Below are 23,010 nucleotides of genomic sequence, written 5' to 3'. Positions count from 1 at the left end.
TACATGTTGAAAAGCAGACCCTGTGTTCAGGCTGAGCGTGTGTTCCTCTGCAGATAAAGGAGACGTGATTTATGTGTGTGAACTAGGACACCTCCGTTCAGCCCGTGTGAGTGACAGTAACGCAGAGAAACTTTTTCTGCTCTGTGGGTCATTGTGCAAGGTAACCTGACCCCACCCTCTCAGACACAATACATCACCCAGCCTGACACAGGGGTCGCAGGCCAGCTCACCTGTGGACGTCACGCAGTAATCTGTGACACGGTTCGACACACCACGGTCACGGCCTACAGAGCGACAAGTATGGATGAATGGCCTGATCCCCACTCAGAGGGTGACCTATTCCACAGGTATTGTGAACCAACCAAAAGCCCATACAAGACAGATGGACAATAACAATAACAGGATAGAAAGCACAGCAGGGCCACCATCTTGTCATCCCCTTCAGCAGGAAGGAAGGAATCTCCAACCTCTACACTTCTGAGAACTGTCATGGAAGTTTTATCCTTCCCTTGTTTGCGAGCTTTTGCTTTGGGAGGAATTTACGAAGGTATGGGTATTTGGTAACCTCCAACAAAAGTCCCTCTGAGGCAGTGTTCTTCCCACAGCAAAGCACAGCCCCCGTCAGCCAAACTCACACCACCATCACCACCACCACTACAATCACCATCACCACCACCATCACCACCACCACCACCACCATCACCACCACCATCACAACCACCACCACTACAATCACCATCATCATCACCACCACCACCACTACAATCACCATCCCCACCACCACCATCACCATCCCCACCACCACCACCACCACCACCACCACCACTACAATCACCATCATCATCACCACCACCACCACCATCATCACCACCACCACTACAATCACCATCACCACCACTACAATCACCATCACCACCATCACCACCACCACCACCACCACCATCACCACCACCACCATCACTACAATCACCACCACCACCATCACTACAATCACCACCACCACCATCACCATCACCATCCCCACCACCACCACCACCACTACAATCACCATCATCATCACCACCACCACCACCATCATCACCACCACCACTACAATCACCATCACCACCACTACAATCACCATCACCACCATCACCACCACCACCACCATCACCACCACCACCATCACTACAATCACCACCACCACCATCACTACAATCACCACCACCACCATCACTACAATCACCACCACCACCATCACCACCATCACCACCACCACCACTACAATCACCATCACCACCACCAGGAACCAGCAGCTCCATTTCTTTGTGAGAGTCCATACTGACACCACACTGCCAACAAGAAGAGATCCTCCTCCCCCAACACCCCCTCTCTCTCCCTGCTCTCCTCTTTCTCAGAGAGGAGCCAACAGGTTGGGGGTAGGGGAGAGTTCTGTGGGCCAAATAAAAGAGTTAAAGTAGTCAGAACTCCATTGTGTGAGGGGGGGTTGGAGCGGAGTGGAGGGAGGAGGGGCAGTGACCCAAACAGACAGTCTTTCAGGCCTGAGCTTACACGGACCAACAGATCTCAGCTGTAGCCTGGCAACAGTAACCCATGGTTGGGGAGAGGGTGAGAGGTGAGGGGGGCATTTGGGAGAGACACAGGGTTCTGTGAAGACAGTTTGTAAAGTTCTGGAGAGCATACAGTATGTACAGGTAACTTAGAGTTCAGTTAGTGACAAGGTCAAACAGAATGACCATGATCAACTATAAAAGGATGTGTGTACGACACTTTCCCAGTTTAAAGTCCAACGTTTTATTGAACAATGGTGCTTGGCGACAGACAATGGAGGTATTGAAATGAGCAGAGGGAGGTTTGAGGAGCGCCCCCATGGCATGAATATTAACCATGTGAACATTAAGACAATTAACCTCCTCTTAGAGAAAAGCAAATATGAATCTGAGCAGAAAAAAGCTGTCACTAAACCCTCTTAACCCTCGAGGGGACAAGAACACACGGGCCTATCGGTGTATTTCAAACTCCTGTGGCTTTGCTCGTCTCAATGCTCTTCGTAACTCCTTGTTTTCTCTGGTCAGAAGACTGCATGGACATGGTGCATTTTTGATCCTTGGCGTGACACATGTCTGCAATTGTGTAAATAAGGGCTCAGTAATGCAGTAAACACAGACATTTACCTCACATTAAACTGGAACGAAGACACCGGTTCTTTAGGAGACAATGCAACACTAAAGTTGATATCTTAAGAAATACCTCAAATACCAACATCTTTTCTTTGGGATAAAAAAAACTCCCTGAAATTGTTTGAATAGCAAAGCAGACGTGGATAACCACATCGCATGCATCCCAGGGTCGAGGTCTTCCAGAGCATTCTTCAACGTGCTCCACCACAGAACCCCACCCCACCACCTAAACTGAACCAGACTGCTGCAAAGCCTGAGAAAATAAAAGGGACTTTTTCCAGCACAAAAGGCAACATCAAAAATCAACTTCCTCACAGAGTTTCTCAACAAATGATTTCCCCATCATGAAATGACAGAACTTCCCTCCCAATATCTTGCCTGTTTCTCACTGTGCTGGTTCCAAGTTCATTCAGGAATAATGTATAGCCAGGCCTAAATGTGACTAACGATGATGAGACAGCATTTGTTCCAATCCAAAGACCAAGTTCATTTATCATACTTGGCTATTCTACTCCTCAGTGAACATTTATTTCACAATGACTTTGGGAGAGAGCAATGAATGGATTTCAATATATTCAAACAAAAGCTTTTATGAGGACAGGCTGATGGATTAGAATGTGGAGTCCAAACCAAACAGACCAGCACAGAGCAGACCGGTTCACAGGAGAAAGGCTGTGTGATAATCAGAGTCATTGGAGGTATGTTTACAAGACAGGGACTATCTTCCACAGTGATAAGAAACCTGGGGGAGAGAACGCTAGGAAAAGGGCCAAAGAATGTCCGTTATCTCAAGCACTCTCACCAACAAACCGCTGGTGAACTTTAAGATGAAGGGTGAGGTCCTCACTTCTATCTCCTCTACCATCTTATAAACACCAAAACAAACACTTTGACAACGTGGGATTTGACTTGTATCTTTCTGTAACCGTGCCTGGTTTCTTTCTAAGATGGACTATGCAGAAATCGCTCCACCACTTGATGGTTGATCAAATTCGAATAGTTCGCCAAAATTTCTGTTTATGTGACAAAACAAGCAAGTATAGTGTAGAGAATCATTGTACCGTCTAAACCGCTGTGAAATATATTTTCTATAACCAAAAATATTGTATTTTCAGCTGTTTGAAGCTGGTGTACAAAACCGAAAGTAAAACTAAATTTAATAGTGGGAAGCATAGAAAGAGGACACATAGAACAGATCTACTGCTTCTTTGACTTGCTTTCAATGAGAATGACAGATCTTTAACTCAGATTTCTATGTGAATGTGGCCAGATCGCCCAAAAAGTTAGATATTGTAGCTTTAATGCACCCTGCTGCTCGGCGGCTACATTAACACATTTCTGTGTTGTGGAAAAGTGTGCTTGCCTTTCCTCTGGTCGTCTGAGGGAAGAACCCATTCCTTCCTCTCCTCAGCTAGTCTGGGTCTGAGAGGAGAGGGAGGGGAACATGGGGAGGAATCTCAATCTGTTGGGCTCAACCTCAGTTATTCCAATTACATGTCTCTTTAGAAGCCGTAGTCTCCCAGCAGAAAGAGAAACAAGCAGGGGATGAGACATCAGAGGAAGGCCTGTCCCTATCTAAGCACGAGATTTAGACATATAGGGACTGAAGCATAATATAGTAATAATATAGGACTTCATCGCATATTTTCTTCCTCTTTGGGCAACACAATAATGGACAGTCTGACAATGATTATCTAGCTCAGTTGAGTGTCTGTGTGTCTCTGTCTCTGAGTGCTGTGTGTCTCTGTCTGTGTGTCTCTGTCTGTGTGTCTCTGTGTCTGTGTCTGTGTGTCTCTGTGTCTGTGTGTCTCTGTCTGTGTGTCTCTGTCTCTGAGTGCTGTGTGTCTCTGTCTGTGTCTGTGTGTCTCTGTCTGTGTGTCTCTGTCTGTGTGTCTCTGTGTCTGTGTCTGTGTGTCTCTGTGTCTGTGTGTCTCTGTGTCTGTGTGTCTCTGTCTCTGAGTGCTGTGTGTCTCTGTCTGTGTGTCTCTGTCTGTGTGTCTCTGTCTGTGTGTCTCTGTCTGTGTGTCTCTGTCTCTGAGTGCTGTGTGTCTCTGTGTCTGTGTCTGTGTGTCTCTGTCTGTGTGTCTCTGTGTCTGTGTCTGTGTGTCTCTGTGTCTGTGTGTCTCTGTGTCTGTGTGTCTCTGTCTCTGAGTGCTGTGTGTCTCTGTCTGTGTGTCTCTGTCTGTGTGTCTCTGTCTGTGTGTCTCTGTCTGTGTGTCTCTGTCTGTGTGTCTCTGTGTCTGAGTGCTGTGTGTCTGTGTCTGTGTGTCTCTGTGTCTGTGTGTCTCTGTGTCTGTGTGTCTCTGTGTCTGAGTGCTGTGTGTCTCTGTCTGTGTGTCTCTGTGTCTGAGTGCTGTGTGTCTGTGTCTCTGTGTCTGAGTGCTGTGTGTCTCTGTCTGTGTGTCTCTGTGTCTCTGTGTCTGTGTGTCTGTGTGTCTCTGTGTCTGAGTGCTGTGTGTCTCTGTCCGTGTGTCTCTGTGTCTGAGTGCTGTGTGTCTCTGTCTCTGTGTCTCTGTGTCTGAGTGCTGTGTGTCTCTGTATGTGTGTCTCTGTCTGTGTGTCTCTGTGTCTGAGTGCTGTGTGTCTGTGTCTCTGTGTCTGAGTGCTGTGTGTCTCTGTCTGTGTGTCTCTGTGTCTCTGTGTCTGTGTGTCTGTGTGTCTCTGTGTCTGAGTGCTGTGTGTCTCTGTCCGTGTGTCTCTGTGTCTGAGTGCTGTGTGTCTCTGTCTCTGTGTCTCTGTGTCTGAGTGCTGTGTGTCTCTGTCTGTGTGTCTCTGTGTCTGTGTGTCTCTGTCTGTGTGTCTCTGTCTGTGTGTCTCTGTGTCTGAGTGCTGTGTGTCTCTGTCTCTGTGTCTTAGTGCTGTGTATCCCTGTCTCTCTGTCTCTGTGTCTGAGTGCTGTGTGTCTCTGTCTGTGTCTCTTTCTGTGTGTCTCTGTGTCTCTGTCTGTGTGTCTCTGTGTCTCTGTGTCTAAGTGCTGTGTGTCTCTGTGTCTGAGTGCTGTGTCTGTGTGTCTGTGTCTCTCTGTGTCTCTCTGTGTCTGTGTCTCTGTGTCTGTGTGTCTCTGTGTCTGAGTGCTGTGTGTCTGAGTGCGTGTGAGTCAGTGTTTGTTCTTAGTAGAGATCCCAAACACAAAACATGAAGGGTTCACATGAGAGAAACAAGCAGGCAAGTTGTACCACAGTCCCTGATGATGAGTTGTGGCAGTAACATGATTGCGTAGTGGACGTTGTTGGTGGTATTGTGGTCAGTGTGGATGGAGGGCTCAAGGAGGAGGAGGGCAGAGAGCAGAGAGCAGTGAGTAAGCTGCTTTAAGCTGCACAGACAGTCAGGATGTGTGTATGACAGCGGGTCAGAAGGCACCACTTCCTCTGATAGGGCCTGGGAACCACAGCCCCCAGTTCTCCTCCAGCCCCCATGATCCAGGAGCAGCGGGGACAAACCCCCTTCTACCCGCTACCTCCTCTCTCTGCTCAGATCCAACCACCGCTGTCTCAGATAAATACTGTTCATCTTCCCTTAGATATGCAACCACCTCAAATCTTATCTACAGGTCCAACAAGCTGAATCCACAGGTTCCTTCAAGTCGGGAAGAGACCACTGACTCCTTGGGAGTGAATCTCAATTGTGTTTACGTGATTCCATGGATCCTCTCTCCTAGATGCGTTTTGAGGAGGCGAGGGAAGAGGATGCAAGGAATCAAGAAACCCAATTGAGATTCACCCATGAAGTCAGCGGTCTCCTCCTGACATGACAGATTGGGGATGGCTCAATCTGCCTGTCAACCAGACACGAGTGATCTGTGGTTCCCTCCCGCTGCATGTTGGCGTGAGAGAACCTAATTGTCTTTATATCCCACCAGTCATTCCAAACATGCCGTTTTAAATGAGAGCCCGTGGTCATGGTGTTTGAATCATTCCTGAGATGACTGCAGGGCTGAACGGGCTGGAGGTGAGCAGGACAACACACTGAGAGGAGCAGCAGAGGGGAAAGGAAAGGAGGAATCTTACTAAGCATTCCTCTCTAATCCAGCGTGAAGACGCCAGAGAAAACACTACTAGCCCCAAGGTGTTCCGGGCAAAGCCAACAGGACTGACTAACTGTGTTGTCTGCCTGCTTCGCGCTGCCTGTCACCGTGTGACTGCCCACTGGGATTTTATTGTTGTTGCTGAATCAACATTGTTTTCACGTCATCGCAGCAAAACAAAATCAATGTGATGATGTTAAAACAACGTGGAAAACTGATTGGATTTGCAAAAAGTCATCGACGTAAAGGAATTCATTTCCTTTTTTTGTACCTAAATCCAATGACATGGTGCCATTTTTTGTTGATTTCATGTTGAATTCATGTTAGTTGACAACTCAACCAAATGTACATCAAAATTGTTGTTGAAATGACGTCTGTGCCCAGTGGGTGGGGATGTGTGTACATCTCTCTTTCAAGGTGAACTGGCTCTGTTCAGGGGTATGTACAGGATTACATCTCAGGGACGGGTAACTTTAATGGGGGTGGGGGTCACAAAAAGCTGAACTCGTCATGGGGGGGGGTCTGCATACCCACATCCATACCCACATATGCAACCTTTTGGGGGGCCTAAGCGAAATTTGAAGTTTTAGAGTTCATTTCCTGCAATTCTACTCATTTTGCCATAGGGCGGAGAGAAATGTTTGCCGTTTTTAATATGATATCTGACTGAGATTGAATAATAAAATCAATTGGGGCCGCACGGTCGGTAATTTGACCGTGATTAATACAAGTTTAGATAGCTGGCCGTAAGACTAACTTCCAATCTAAAAAATGTTTGCTGACCAGGGCTAATTGAGAGACCGCCAGTGACCCATCCAAATGACATCCCTGGTCTATCTGGTTTGGATCCAAATGACAATAATCACATTCAACAAAACCTGATGCATTTTTCATGAGGAAACTCAGAATTCTGCTCAGGTCTTTCTTTCCTCATGGCAACTGAAAATAAAGCAAACATTAACACATTAAACCATAAAACTACACAGAGCTCCTACTACACAGAGACCCTACTACACAGAGACCCCAGGACACAGAGACCCCAGGACACAGAGACCCTAAGACACAGAGACCCTACTACACAGAGAGCCTAGGACACAGAGACCCTAGGACACAGAGACCCTACTACACAGAGACCCTACTACACAGAGACCCTAGGACACAGAGACCCTAGGACACAGAGACCCTACTACACAGAGACCATAGGACACAGAGACCCTAGGACACAGAGACCATACTACACAGAGCTCCTAGGACACAGATACCCTACTACACAGAGACCCTACTACACAGAGCTCATAGGACACAGAGACCCTACTACATAGATACCCTACTACACAGAGACCCCTAGGACAGAGACCCTACTACACAGAGCTCCTACTACACAGATATCCTACTACACAGAGACCCTAGGACAGAGACCCTACTACACAGAGCTCCTAGGACACAGATACCCTACTACACAGAGCTCCTAGGACACAGAGACCCTACTACACAGAGACCCTAGGACACAGAGCTCCTACTACACAGAGACTCTACACACACACACACACACACACACACACACACACACACACACACACACACACACACACACACACACACACACACACACACACACACACACACACACACACACACACACACACACACACACACACACACACACACACACACACAGGCTGAAGTGGCTGTTCCCTATCAAACTGAAAAACTGTCCCTCTTTCATCATGTCCTAAGAGGCCGGGAGCTTCCATGGAGGTCATTAAAACACAACACTTACAATTTATAGACCTTACTCTGCTACTGAGGTCACATCACAGCTATTAATAACACACAGAGAGACACTGTTTCCATCCCTCCACGGCCTGGCCTGGCCTGGCCTGGCCTCAGACAGACAGACAGACAGACAGACAGACAGACAGACAGACAGACAGACAGACAGACAGACAGACAGACAGACAGACAGACAGACAGACAGACAGAGAGAAAGAGAGAGAGAGAGAGAGAGAGAGAGAGAGAGAGAGAGAGAGAGAGAGAGAGAGAGAGAGAAAAACCTATCTTTGAGAGACACAACACACAGGGGATAGATAAACCGTTGGAGGAGCTGGGGAAAAACACAGAGACAAAGAGTGTTCATCCCCAATAGCAGTGAGAGAGAAAGGGAGCATGTTCAGAGAAGAGGAGGCCTGTGGGCTGGTCCGCCGGCCGGCTCCACTCCTCCACGCACGAGCCCGTCTCTCCCAGCATGCGGCCAGCAGGCCGCTCAATGGCAGCACCTGGCCCTCCGCTTGCTCCCCCTTTGTCAAAGATCTGACTTCACCGGATTACCATCACAACATGCACCAGCTGTCCCCCCCCCCCCCCCCCCCCCCCAATTCTTCCAGCTGGATCTACTCTGAACGACACCCTCTCAATCTGCCTAATTATCTCCGGCACTCCAGCGGCCCCTCCGTTGCACATTCCATCTACACACAGACATACGGGGCAGGGCAGGGCAGAGGGGACCCGTGGCCCTTCAACTGACTGCTCACCTAGAGGGCCACTCTCTCTGTGATACTCAACCTCTTCACCATCAAGTGCACCACACGTCTGTCTGTCTGTCTCTGGGCTTTGTGCTCCCTTGGCCTTGTGTTCAACTATGGGATTCAGAGAGACAGAATGAGGGACAGAGAGAACAACAATGTTCTGTCCAATGATGTGTGTATGTTTTGTACTTCCCCCAACCATCCAGGATGTTGATGTAAGCAGGCGCATCAAGAGAAGAGAATAGCCAAGACTGTAAATATGACACAACAGGGAGTATCATGCCCTGAAGCCAATGTACTGGATCCAATATACTGTTATCATGACTCAGAGATGAAGAAGAAATCACTTGGATCGCTGTGGTGTGTGTTACAGGTGCATCAGCATAGTAGTCCCTCCCAGGCCAGACCAGCCAACCCCTACACCTATCAGAAGTGACCCGTCATGCTGGCTCAGTGAGACGGTGGAACAGGTTCCAGAAGGATTACTCCTGTAATCTGCTATCCACTACACGTCTGAGACCCTGCTCGTTCACCTTAGACAGGGCCACAGCAGTGAACCATGAGGGGGCCAGACAGACAGGGCCACAGCAGTGAACCATGAGGGGGCCACAGACAGGGCCACAGCAGTGAACCCTGAGGGGGCCAGACAGACAGGGCCACAGCAGTGAACCATGAGGGGGCCAGACAGACAGGGCCACAGCAGTGAACCATGAAGGGGACAGACAGACAGGGCCACAGCAGTGAGCCATGAGGGGGCCAGACAGACAGTGCCACAGCAGTGAACCATGAGGGGGCCAGACAGACAGGGCCACAGCAGTGAACCAAGAGGGGGACCGACAGACAGGGCTACAGCAGTGAGCCATGAGGGGGCCAGACAGACAGGGCCACAGCAGTGAGCCATGAGGGGGCCAGACAGACAGGGCCACAGCAGTGAACCATGAGGGGGACAGACAGACAGACAGGGCCACAGCAGTGAGCCATGAGGGGGCCAGACAGACAGGGCCACAGCAGTGAACCATGAGGGGGCCAGACAGACAGGGCCACAGCAGTGAACCACGAGGGGGCCAGACTGACAGGGCCACAGCAGTGAGCCATGAGGGGGCCAGACAAACAGGGCCACAGCAGTGAACCATGAGGGGGACAGACAGGGCCACAGCAGTGAGCCATGAGGGGGCCAGACAGACAGGGCCACAGCAGTGAACCATGAGGGGGACAGACAGACAGGGCCACAGCAGTGAACCATGAGGGGGACAGACAGACAGACAGGGCCACAGCAGTGAACCATGAGGGGGCCAGACAGACAGGGCTAACAGGGAGGGAACAAAGCTTCATGGTTCTGGCATGCTTAGAGCAGAGTTTAGTATCATGTCTTTATGTTTGCCAACCAGACAGAGGATACATTGGTATCTGGGACAGTAACAATGACAATAAAAAAGATAGAACATTACTGTCACCTGAGAACATAATACCCATGTTGCACAACTCAGAGAAGGACCTGATCAACAGCTTCTGCTCTGAAACATCAGGTAGGAAAATCCACAGGTTGATTTCAAACAGAGAGCTAATGGCTAGTTTGCCCTCAGTGATTTTCAGGTAAAATCTCACGTGTCTCACCAGCTCTCTACAATTTCTTCCTAAAGCTACCACTTTTATCTCTATCTGCTATTTCTCTCTCTCTCTCCATTCCTCCCTCACTCTCCTGTGCCCTTTCCTTTTCTCACCCTCTCCCCAGCTCTCAGCTCTCCTGACGGTGCCAGGTTACAGTCAGGTATCTGGGGGAAGAAAGGATCTTTTCTGTTGTTGTGGTTCTCCAGTTACACTGGGATCCCAGGGGATGGGGCTGGGTCCTCCAGTCGCCTCAGTCTAGGACTGGTTTGACCACTCCGCTCCCCCGTTGTCCGGGCCGAGGCTACGCTGCCTGCCCCGGTCATGGCCCTGCCGTGGACTTGTTACCATTTTGTGTGGTACGGCATTTAGATTTCCTATTGGGAATCTCTTCTATGTACCGCTGTTGACACTGACCCAGAGGGGTGATTACGCATGAATGGATAGCCCTCCACGCCCCATACATATAGACACACAGCGCCAAAAAGCTGAGGAACACAAAGCATGAACACACTACACGCGCTCTGAAAGGCAAACACTAACCCGGTGACGTGACGCCATTAAAGTTGGGAGATGAATGAACGCGCTTGGTCCAAGTTCAAGGGTTTAACTATGTACAATACTACAGTATTGACCAGGAGAAGGTTGAAGCACAGGCTAGTTGGTAGCAGAGTTATGTGACGACCCTGAGAAGTCTTCTGCTCCAGAAAGTCTAACCAGTTTGAAAACAGAAGAGAGCTCATCTCACAAAGAACAGTTTGAGGAGCTATTAACACAATTACACATTTACCCACCGCTTTCCCTGCCTTGGGTAATGATTTGACAACTATATGGTCGTTTGTTGGTTACTGGCTGCACGTGCATTTACACAGACGCTGCCTGCCACTTGTATACCTTTATGCAGTGTCTGTGTCTGATCTTTTACAATGGCCATGTTCTCACAGGTCAGAACTGGGATGTAAGTAATGAAATGAGATGGCAGTGTGGAATGTTCCAAGCAAGCAGCAACTACAGCGTAGACTACTCTGGTGGAATCAGTGGTCAATCCCTAGCCTACATAGGGATCTACTGTATAGCCTGGTTGAGAAACTCTACTGAGCATTGGAATGATGGTGGTGACGTCAAATAGCCTTTAGCCCAACTGTAGCATGAAGGTGAGGGTCTTGTCACCAACCAAGTCCTAAAGACTACTGTAGTGGAGGGAAGCTGCCTGTCAGCCAACCTCATGAAGGTGAGGGTCGTGTCTCCAACCAAGTCCTAAAGACTACTGTAGTGGAGGGAAGCTGCCTGTCAGCCAACCTCATGAAGGTGAGGGTCTTGTCACCAACCAAGTCCTAAAGACTACTGTAGTGGAGGGAAGCTGCCTGTCAGCCAACCTCATCAGACAAAAGTCAAAACCAAAGGAACCAAGTATTATTGTTCCATCCAATCCTCAGCTCTGGTCCAACTTCAAACACTAATGTATTATAGGCTTTGGTTTGCCCAACGGTAAAAAGTCTAATTCCCCCCTCGCCATCATCACACGTTATTTATCCTAACTACAGATTGTTTGCCACGTACCCCCTCGCCTATTGGAAAAACAAAGACCCCTAATCACTGTGAATGAGTGTGAGAGCTCCCACAGAAACTGTCCAAATCAGGCGGAAAAGTAAAAACAGCAGCCCCTGGCTCTCTGATGAGAACAACCATGTTGCTCTCGCTCTGACGGACTGGAACCACGACCTCACCGATATAGAAACCGTGGGAAACTCTCCAAATGAATTGTGCGGGTTACGAAACAATCCATCGAATTGCGTATAAGGAACACCTTAGTCATGCTATGACCACTTTAATACTGTAATTTATGTTTCACAAAGCTCTTCATCTTCAACAGGTGCAACTGCAAGTGAACGGTGTGTCACCAGCCAAACAAGTCCAGGCTGGAACACTCCATTCAACCTGTCTCGTATGTATCCATGCATTGTTCATTACACACATTACACCCCAAGTAGTGGTCCGATTGCAGACGGAAACATTTAAATAAACGTGTAAAATGTTCACCGTAAACACTTGCCATTGTCCACACTGTATCGATAACCACCCAGCACTTGGCTGAGTTCCAGTCCATTGTGAGCGTGGTGCAGCTCTAGTAGTTTGCAATGCAATGATTTACTAACCAACACTAAATAACACAAGTTCTGCATACTGATACAAATGACTAAACTATGCCTACTTGAACCGTTTCTACCCCATAACTCCTCAACTAATCCTGATAGCCTACTCATAGGCCTGGGCCTATACTGTTTTCAGAGTTCCTCCTCATCATGTCACCATTGGGAACAATGTAGGCCTGCAGTGATTTCGTACATGTGTGATCCATAAAACATGATGTTGCACTTACATGCATCGCGAGGGTGAGTCTATGCACGTTCCTCCATTGTCACAAGGTCTGTATTTATCCACGCAGCTGAATCCTGTGGAGAGGAAGGAGAGATGAAGGGAGTCCGACCAATGGTGATCAGGCCCTTTTCTCAGGGCAGGTTTGAAATATTAATTTCATGTAGACATTTGATAGAGCAGACTATATCATTTGTGGGAGGAGAAGTGGGCATGGAGGAACATTCTATTTTTTTATAATCAAATTACACTTATCCGCCGTTCAGAATCAATCATTCCAATATACAGGTAAGCCATGTGCTGGACTTCAAACATGTTGCTCTTGGCTAGACAGTTCCATTTTCCCACTCGTTAAAATGACACTTTATGGACACACCCGTTTACATGGGTACGCGTATGTTTACTTTCTTAGCAAGATCTGATAGCGTTATCTGCGACTGAATGCAGATGCATGCTGTGATGGGTGTAGACAGGGAAACGAGATAGGATTCCATTTATTTTACATAGATTCAAAATCGCTTTAGTAATAATATGTTTGATATGGTAATTATTGACTATGTGGGATAACTATAAGATTATCTGCCAACCCGTTTCGTTGAGGGTAGGCATAGCCTATAAGCCAATGAATGGTTTCCATAATTTGTTTAATTACAGTGTAATGTAGCCGACTCAAGTTGATTAATGTTCAGGGTTATTGCAAGATAATTAATTAATTCAGAGTTCAACGATGAGCTTCCCTGTATACAACCATAAACTTTTATTTTACTGCCAACAAAATAGACCTATAGGTTACTTTCTCAACAGTAGGCCTAGTTCAAAGGATTTTCGCGCACAAACAGATCTGGAACTCACAACCCTATCAAACATCCATCCAAAAGGTTTGTGAGCCATATGTGGGAGTTTATTACACAGCATAGACAGATACATTACCTTTTTTAAATCACGTTATTATATTCTAGCACTCATCCCATCCCCCACAGCAACAAAGTTCAATTGTTAAAAGCTCTTTGTTCAGATAAGTAGGGGGTAAAGTTGGCTCATCACCCCCCTTCACTCATAAAAAAATCTCACCTTATACCCCCACGAACGAAGATAATAGACTTGAATGAAATAGGGAAAATACTTATCTCCTACTAGACATAAATATCGAATTCCGTTTTTATGTGAGTAAACGGTGCTTCTAGTCTACAACTTCTGGACGAATGCCCGAAGTAACTTTCTTTCAATTGTTACATTCCGGGTTCCGTTCTTGCGGGCTTGCTTGCACAGCGCTGCCAGCGGCACTCCATACTATCGCTTGTAATTATTTTCTCACAGTGGCGATCAGCCTCGCAAAGTTACCCACAGAGACGCATACCAATCCCACAGAGACAAGCTGATTCTTTGCTGTTATCGGGTGCAATCTGTAAACAAAAATCTCACCCATACAATAGAAGATACAACATTTGTATCAACCTCCACAAAACACCTCCCAACTTCCTTCCATTGAATACATTGGGCTTTATCACTAAAAACACTGCTAGAAGATAGAATAACTTCAGGGGGCAAATATTCCATGATAGAATCCTCCTTGTTCACTACCAGTCTACAAAGAACATTATGCAAATACAAAGTTTCGTAGCCTATTACTGTAGGCTATACAAAAACGAATGCTTGTTATCTAGTTATTAACCCGTTATGATAGCCTTCGTAGGTGTTATATTAACCTGTCAGAAATCGAACTTCGAACGCCACTAACAACCAACCATGCTTTTGTAAATGAAATGCTTAAAACAAATCTTTGTAGCCTAGACTAGAGATCAGCTAGCATATTGTCTGGCATGTGCTTCAATCTGATGCCATTTCAATTGCGCAGCGCACAGGTGACAAAATGTAACGTTAACAATTTGTGAAGGGGGAAAAAACGGAAAAGGCTAGAATTTGTCCAGACTTGTCTGCTAGCCAAATTTAGAAAGCTCACACACACATTAATTGTAATTTATGTGACTGTCAAATAAATAAATTGTCCTTACCTTCGCAATTATGGACCAAGAATAAAATTGGTAAAAATATCCAAACTTTATAATTCCCCCCCATCTCGGTGGAAATTTGTCCCAACTTCTCTTTGAAGTGTTAACTTAGCAGTAATACATCCTTTGAGTTCACCGAGAGATAAAAGTTCCAAGAGGCAGTGTCTGGGATCTTCAAAAAGTTCATTAATCAACTAAAAGTAAAAACGGCGTATAAATCGTATAGGTCCTATCGCGTATTAGCATTCGCAGCTCGGACACGGCTGCTGTGCGTCTCCTCCTGGAACTTTTGAAAAACTATTTTTTCTTCTCAGCATGAAGTCTGCGCTGGGAAACAACTTGGTATTACTCCGCCCTCCTTTTCTCCCACTTTCCACTTGCAGTAACGGGTTACACTCCGCTCAAGACAAATAGTCCGCAAGCCACCCCTCAATGGACCGGGTAAAGTGTTTTTTGTATGGCATTAGCAACATTTAGGGAGAGCCCAGTCTTGTTGTCTTTCAAGAGTATGACATATAACGGTACCATTGAGGTATCTTATCTCTCACTTGAAAATAATTTCAAAGAAACAGTAAATTATCTAATTAATATGACATACAAGACATACATACAGTCAGTTTATACTGGCACTTCATATAGAGTTTTATCAGCATTGTAATCGATCTGTAATAGCCAATCTAGAGTAGACTTACCATAACAAATCTTTGCCATTACTACTTGATATGATCTGATATTATCAACTTGATAATAATAGATAACAATCTTTGTAGAATAACATAATGTTTACAGTAGAGTGTGATGGACTACTGTTTTCCTGACAATGCGCCTCTTGTTATCCTGACAGGAGTGTGTCTGGGTGCTACTTGTTTGTTTGTTTGTGTGTTTACACTTGATGCTTTGCAGATAAGGCTGTGAATCGTGTTTACATGATGAAAATGAGAGCAGACATCCCTGTTACCACCCTTTATACTGCTACTGTCAGGGATACAGGCCTCTCTTTCTCTCAGCCTGCCTCTCCAGTGTCCACAGCCCTATGTCAGTGGACTCATTTTATACAGCCGCTGTATAGTGCCTCGGTTGTTCTGTGTGCTCAGAGCGGAGCCGGTCGCTTACAGAGACAATAAGCGTGATTTGAATGAGAAAAGGAGTCCGGCATTATGACACAGTTTCTCTCCGCGGGGGACTGAGGTGAAGGGGGGCAGTAGCACACTGACATTCTGCTCCTGGCCTTGAATAAATTAACAAGGTCTAGATAGGGGGTGTGAATGTAGCAGAGCTCGTTTGGAGTGGAGTTCGTTACAGCCAGTGACGTCACTCTATAGGGGTAATTGAAAAGAGCTTGTTAGGGCCCACCAGACACCTGCCTCTTTTGGCACCGGCCCTCTAAAACTTGTGTTCTGCTGTAACCATCCCAGTCAATAGCCGGATTCAGCAGCGTATACAATAGTTGATGATGTACACGTGGTGGGTGGATGAGTTCATTTCTTCACCAGCACCACCAAATCATTTTGATGTTCTCACACTCATATAGCCACTGGATGCAAACTCACTCTCAACCAAGACTCTCTGACTATGTGTGTGTGTCTCCATATGTTTGCGAAAGACAGATGTAGAGAAGAAGAGAGGTTGCAAGTGTGTGTGATCGGGTGAGTTTGTGTATCTCACCTGGCTGGCTACAGTTTCGTCTTGCAGCCACAGGGCTTGTGGTATAACCTCTCCATACGGGTCATGGCAGGCTCCCATCTGTGTTGAGAGTCCTTTCCAGCTGGAGGACTTCCCAGAGAGGGTTTTCTCCCTGTGTGCTGTAAGACAGAGAGTCTGTTAGGGGAGTCTATAATCACCCAGGAACTCCATGTCTGACTGTGACCGCCTTATTATCCCTCATCCTTCCCTGATGACTTTCACAATAGAGGTCAAAATGGGCAGTTGATCAATCCCAGTTGCAACCTCATCATATGCTCATATATCTCAGTAGAAATTGCTGTTGGAGATGTTATATTTGGAGGTAATGGACCACTGAGAGGGCATAACCCAGCAACACAAAGTAGTTTGGGGATACTTTTGTTTGTATGTGTGTTCTGGTATTTCCGATTTATGCACGGCACTGGCCTGGCACGCCCTGCACCTATATCTCTGTCATATCACTGAGTGAAAAAGTGTGTGAGTGTGTGTGTGTGTTTCCCTGTGCTTACAGCTTGCAGGCTCTTTGGCTCTGTTCCATAGAGGTTGTTCTACTCTGACAGTGCTTTGACAACAGAGGTGTTACCGATCAGTCACATCACTAAATGTGACAGAGTAATGGTGGTACAGGCTTGGAAACCTGTAAACTCTCACTATTCATTTTTTTACTGCTGTAAATACAGTGTAACAATACAGTGTAACAATTGACAATATTCTTGTAACACTGTACTTACTGTAAAACAATAATTACACTGTTATAACAACTCTGTAGTTAAGTGTTACGGTGTGTACGTGTGTAAGGTAATCCAATAAGCATCACAGACACAGGCTTGCCAGTGTAGAGCCTTGACACTATTTGAGGCTGTTTTGTCACATAAACTGAAATTATCTGCATATTGCATCTTTAAGGAGAATGGACCACAGCCCAGTTAGTTGGATTTTGGAGCACACAGTGGGACCAGAGTGGGACAGCAGACGGAGTAGCGTGATCAAAAGCATAGTTATTTACAGTGTTGTAGGCCTACAGTGCAAAAGTGATGTTGAGGATATTTACAAATGTACAGTCCAGGAACATTTAAAAAAAATGGTTGTAGTAGTAGGTTTTAAGTTGACAAAAAAGACAGGTTACAAGGATCCAAAGAAGGCTAGGCCTACTTACTGTAACAACCAAACACTGTAACAACAGCACGTTCTCAAGCATGTTGACACCACCAACATCAGGTGAAAAAGCGCATATGGCTTAAATAGCCTGAAAGCGGAAATGATCATAGTATGCCTTAACGCCGAGTTATCCATTCATGATTTTCTTAAATAAATTAACACCTCAACGAGATTCAATAAATATGTATTTTACATCAATACATACAGTGGTAATTGGAAATAGTATAAGCCATTTTAATTAGCACAAAATGTAATATTATGACACTGACAATTCAGAATGGATTATCCCAAACAATGTGTGTGCACTACACAGGTAAAGTAGTGCATGAGAAAGGCATGCTCTCTAGAACTCCCAACATGAAGACAGATATTGTCAGGAATTGAGTGGGGAAATGGCGGCGAGTAGTGTGGTCAAAATGGAAGAAATGGAGAGAAGGTTGGAGAAGCAACAGCTGTGCTGGAATGTGAACAATATGGATGACCGTTCTGATGACATGGAGCGGGAGCATTAGGGTCAAGGATCTGCATGGTCTGTAGTGGAAAGACATAGGAAGAAGAGAGATCATGTGATCACGCCGATGTGAGTAAGACCTTTAAACAGGTCAACAGACGGATTACCAGGACGGGTACTCTGAGCATGCGCTGACCAGCTGGCAAGTGTCTTCACTGACATTTTCAACGTGTCCCTGACCGACTCTGTAATATCTACATGTTTCAAGCAGACCACCATAGTCCCTGTACCCAAGAACACCAAGGTAACCTGCCTAAATGACTACCGACCCGTAGCACTCACGTCTGTAGCCATGAAGTGCTTTGAAAGGCTGGTCATGGCTCACATCAACACCATCATCCTAGAAACCCTAGACCCATTCCAATTTGAATACTGCCCCAACAGATCCACAGATGACGCAATCTCTATTGCGCTCAACGCTGCCCTTTCCCACCTGGACAAAAGGAACACCTACGTGTGAATGTTATTCATTGACTACAGCTCAGCGTTCAACACCATAGTGCCCTCAAAGCTCATCACTAAGCTAAGGACCCTGGGACTAAACATCTCCCTCTGCAATCGGATCCTGGACTTCCTGACGATTGACCCCAGGTGGTTAGGTTAGCCATCTTTAAGTTTGCCGACGACACAACGGTGGTAGGCCTGATTACCGACAACGATGAGAGAGCCTATAGGGAGGAGGTCAGAGACCTGGCCGGGTGGTGCCAAGACAACAACCTCTCTCTCAACGTGATCAAGACAAAGGAGATGATTGTGGACTACAGGAAAAGGAGGACCAAGCTCGCCCCTGTTCTCATCGACGGGGCTGTAGTGCAGCAGGTTGAGAGCTTCAAGTTCCTTGGTGTCCACATCACCAACAAACTATCACGGTCCAAACACACCAAGACAGTCGTGAAGAGGGCACGACAACGCCTATTCCCTCCCAGGAGACTGAAAAGATTTGTCATGGGTCCTCAGATCCACAAAATAATTATTTAGCTGTACCATCGAGAGCATCCTGACTGGTTGCATCACCGCTTGGTATGGCAACTGCTTGGTGCTATAGAGGGTAGTGCATACGGCCCTGTACATCACTGGAGCCAAGCTTCCTGCCATCCAGGACCTCTATACTAGACGGTGTCAGAGGAAGGCCCTAAAAATTGCCAAAGACTCCAGCCACCCTAGTCATAGATTGTTCTCTCTGCTACCGCACGGCAAGCGGTACCGGAGCGCCAAGTCTAGGTCCAAAAGGCTTCTTAACAGCTTCTACCCCCAAGCCATAAGACTGCTGAACACCTAATAAAATGTCTACCCGTACTATTTGCATTGACCCCCGCATTTTTTTTACGCTGCTGCTACTCGCTGTTTATTATCTATTATCTATGCATAGTCACTTTGTCCCCTACTCTACCGGTACCCCCTGTATATAGCCTCATTAGTCGTTATTGTTATTTTATTGTTGCTCTTTTATTTTTTACTTTAGTTTATTTAGTAAATATTTCTCTTAACTCTTATTTTTCTCAAAACTGCATTGTTGGTTAACGGCTTGTAATTAAGCATTTCACAGTAAGGTCTAGTTGTATTCGGTGCATGTGACAAATAACATTTGATTTGATTTGATTTGATTTGAAGATACTTAAAGCAGTGGAGTATTTAGTGTAGAAAGCAAAAAGAGGGTCAAAGTAGGAAGCAAGAGTAGTAATGTGTCAGAGTGGGAAGTTGTGATGGTGTTTGATGAGACCACAGGGCCTCATTTACGCCCCATCCGACTAACTAATGCAGTAGAGAAATTGGTAGATTGGTAGATTGCTAATATTTTGTGGTAGCCAGGCTCAGCAAGGGAAGATTCTGCTAATGGAAAAGCTTAATGGGAAGAAGATTAAAAGCCATGTGCTTTATGCTAGGTTGAGGGGAGTCACCACTGGGGTCCCAATAGCTATGTCCAATGCTATTAGTGTAAAGGAAAGAAAAGATGTGGCAAGTGTGGAGGGGAAAATGATTACTTTGAATGTGGAAGCAATGTGGAGGTTAAGTGTTGTAATGGGGGTGGTAGAAGTTGGTAGGGATTTATGTGTTTTTTTTAAATGTTATTTTTCATGGTAGTACAGAATTGGGCAGGTCATGATTGATTGTACATTCCAGCACATTAGGTGGCAGCGGCATGCACTTAAACGTTTGTTTGCGGACCGCCATGATGTAATAGAAGAATAAGACTTCCCAACGTGATTTTCAAGCAAGCAGGTGAGTAGAAATGTTACTATCTAAACAGTGCTTTTTAGGAAAAATAAGCAACATAATGACTTGGCCTAAGCTTGACTGTAAAGAAACACTTACACATACCAATGTGAGCGTTCATTTGAAAATGACAGGCCTAAATAGGCAACTGTAATCACACGTGACAGCGCAAAATACAAATAGGCCTAGGGCCTACTCTGAATAAGCGTTATTACGCGAGCCTGTGTCGTCACAGAGATGCAAAAAATATTGGCTAATATTTCCTATTCATTGAGTCAGTTGCCAGGTATTTCAGCAGTGATATGTGTTGCTGTTAGAAGGAATCCTAAATCTCCCATGGGCCATGTTGTGTTGAGTTGGCCGTGACTGTTTGAGGTCGGGTTTGACCTGCCCCAGCATCTGTGCGTTCGAGATGTCGACGATGAGTATGACGTGTCTCCTCTCCTCTTCTTTATCTTCTTTGGAGTTTAACGGCGGTTGGCATGCAATATGTTGCATTACCACCCCCAACTGCACTATAATATAAATCCATTATACTTTGTGATACAAAGAGGAAAAAGGAAAATAAATAAACACCCTTCCAACTCATTAAATACCCACTACCCCACTTTGACCCTATCTGCTCCTGCACCATGCCAACAGTCTGTAACTCTTCGGAAGTCAAACGTCGTATACCCAAATACTTCTCTGCAGCTGCCACCACAACATATATGTTCTGTGATTTACGTTCAATTTCTGCGGTACAGTTGATAACCATTGCTATGAACTCTAAGAAGCCAACCTTACTGAAGCATATATCACTCGTTGGCCTATCCGTGTGCTGGCACTGATCTACTACTCACTACTCTGACTCTGGCCACCTCAACCTGCCTCTCTCGCATCGTACACTTCCGATCCCCAGCTACATGGGCAACCCTACAGTTGGCACATTCAACTTTACCGAAACGACACAATCCTCTGTCCAATGCCCTCCTGCACACTTCCCACATCTTAGAATCTCCCTCCTACACACTGCTGCAACATGACCATAAACGTGACACCTGAAACAGAGCAGTGGATTCACCACAAAAGCTCAAACAGGATATATCCTAACATGACTTTGTCGGGTAAAGACTCAGGCTCAAAACTCGGAAGGACTGACAGTGACTCCTCTGTTTCACCACGCTCACCATGGTGTCTGTGTTGCACCAAATGGCAGGCATCACAAACACCAGGAATATTCAACTTCAATTGCTCCACCTCCACACTTAACGCTTCCCCAGAAATCACTCCTTTCAATGTTGCCCTGTTCCTAAGAGCAAAGCACGAAACAGATCTTGACCCAAGCTGCGTGACATGGAGCGCCTGCTCCCTCTGTACAGAAGAAACACAAGCAAATATCACAAGTCCACTTCATGGACCTTCATGGATTCTAATGCACCCAACTCATTTCCCACCCATCCTGAAACCACAAATGGATCTGCCAAAAGGCAAGGGTCCACTTTCTCCAAAAATGTCACTCCAATTGAACTAGATTATTTTGTATTTTGTCCAACGATGTCAAGCTCTTCACCACACCTTCCACCTCACTTAACTCGCCCTCATTCACTTCAATTTCTCCTCTAGAACTCAGTCTGGCTCATGACTCACTCTGTTTGACACTAATCATCCTCAACACCCCATAATTTTTATTGCCTTCTTCCTCAGATTCAAATCCATCTTCTGCTTTCCTCATTCTCTTCAACCACCTCTTCCTCTTTTCCGCCTCCATTCCTCCTCAGAAATCCACATTTCTGTGTCCCTGTCCCAATATTCCTCTTCTCCCGACTTTGCTTGCAGCCCGGTGGCATCCTGATGTAAGTCCATCTCATAATCGTCCTGTTCAACTCGGAAACATGTCTTCTCCGGGCGCCGACATTTTGAGAGCATGAGCCTTACAGCAACCAAATTCGTTCTCCTGACGTGTCTCCTCTTCGTCGTACTGCAGTATCGGTGCGTCCGAGATGTTACATTGGGCTGCGTTCACGTGCTAGTCGGAACTAGGAAACTCGGAAATGTCCGACTTGCACGTGTATAACTCCAAACAGTTATCAAGTCTTACATTTCTGAGTTTCCTAGTTCCGACTAGCACGTGAACGTGGCAGATGAGTATGACACGTCATAGTCATCATTATCATCTCGAATGCACTGATACCGGTGCAGGTTTGACCTTGCCTGAGGACCAGATGGTGAACTTCTAAATACACTGTCTGGAACATGAGTGTTTGATTCTGGAAATGGCCCTCTACAAGCCAGAATGTTGAAAAGAATGATATTTGAACTTGTCCATGGTGTTGGTCCTTCAACTACTCGAAATTTGAGACAAAATATCCACAGGAAAGTATTGTTTACCCAAGTTTTTAGAGCATAGGTAATGAAGTTGAAATTTGTTTCACCTGGCACATGCGCAAAACCATGTAAACATCTCCAAGACTTCGGTTCATATGCTTGGGGGCCTAGTCTTTTTTTCACCCTGCAGGCCCAGAGGCCTGCGTTAAACCCCGTAATGTGTGGGAGTAATACCAGGTTCATCGGATCTTAACCCAGGAAATAGGAACACAATCACATCAAATTCTAGTTTGACGTATTTTCTCTCATCAGTGGAAGAGCCAGCCCCAGCCCTTCACCTCTGGAAACGTGAACTCTCCCTGATTGTTTGGAGAATTAAAGAGAACACCGTGACCAGACTACTTCTGTGGTGGTGAGT

The 23,010-nt window shown here is 46.1% G+C and overlaps 1 protein-coding gene across 1 annotated transcript in view; it reads right to left on the bottom strand.

Moving 5' to 3' along the window:
- LOC120033881 (neurogenic locus notch homolog protein 2-like) overlaps window positions 1-14,996 on the bottom strand; it is a 49,135-nt gene extending 34,139 nt beyond the window's left edge. Inside the window, exons 1-2 of the mRNA XM_038980245.1 lie at window positions 14,723-14,996; window positions 12,715-12,787 (exon numbers count right to left, since the gene is read on the bottom strand). Coding sequence (XP_038836173.1) covers window positions 12,715-12,787; window positions 14,723-14,786 — 137 coding nt within the window. The 5' untranslated portion in view covers window positions 14,787-14,996. The remainder of the gene's footprint in view (window positions 1-12,714; window positions 12,788-14,722) is intronic.
- Window positions 14,997-23,010: the final 8,014 nt, after the last annotated feature.

This window comes from Salvelinus namaycush, chromosome 41, assembly GCF_016432855.1.
Source record: "Salvelinus namaycush isolate Seneca chromosome 41, SaNama_1.0, whole genome shotgun sequence".
Classification (NCBI taxonomy): Eukaryota; Metazoa; Chordata; class Actinopteri; order Salmoniformes; family Salmonidae; genus Salvelinus; species Salvelinus namaycush.
This window is presented reverse-complemented; position numbering and strand designations above follow the sequence as displayed.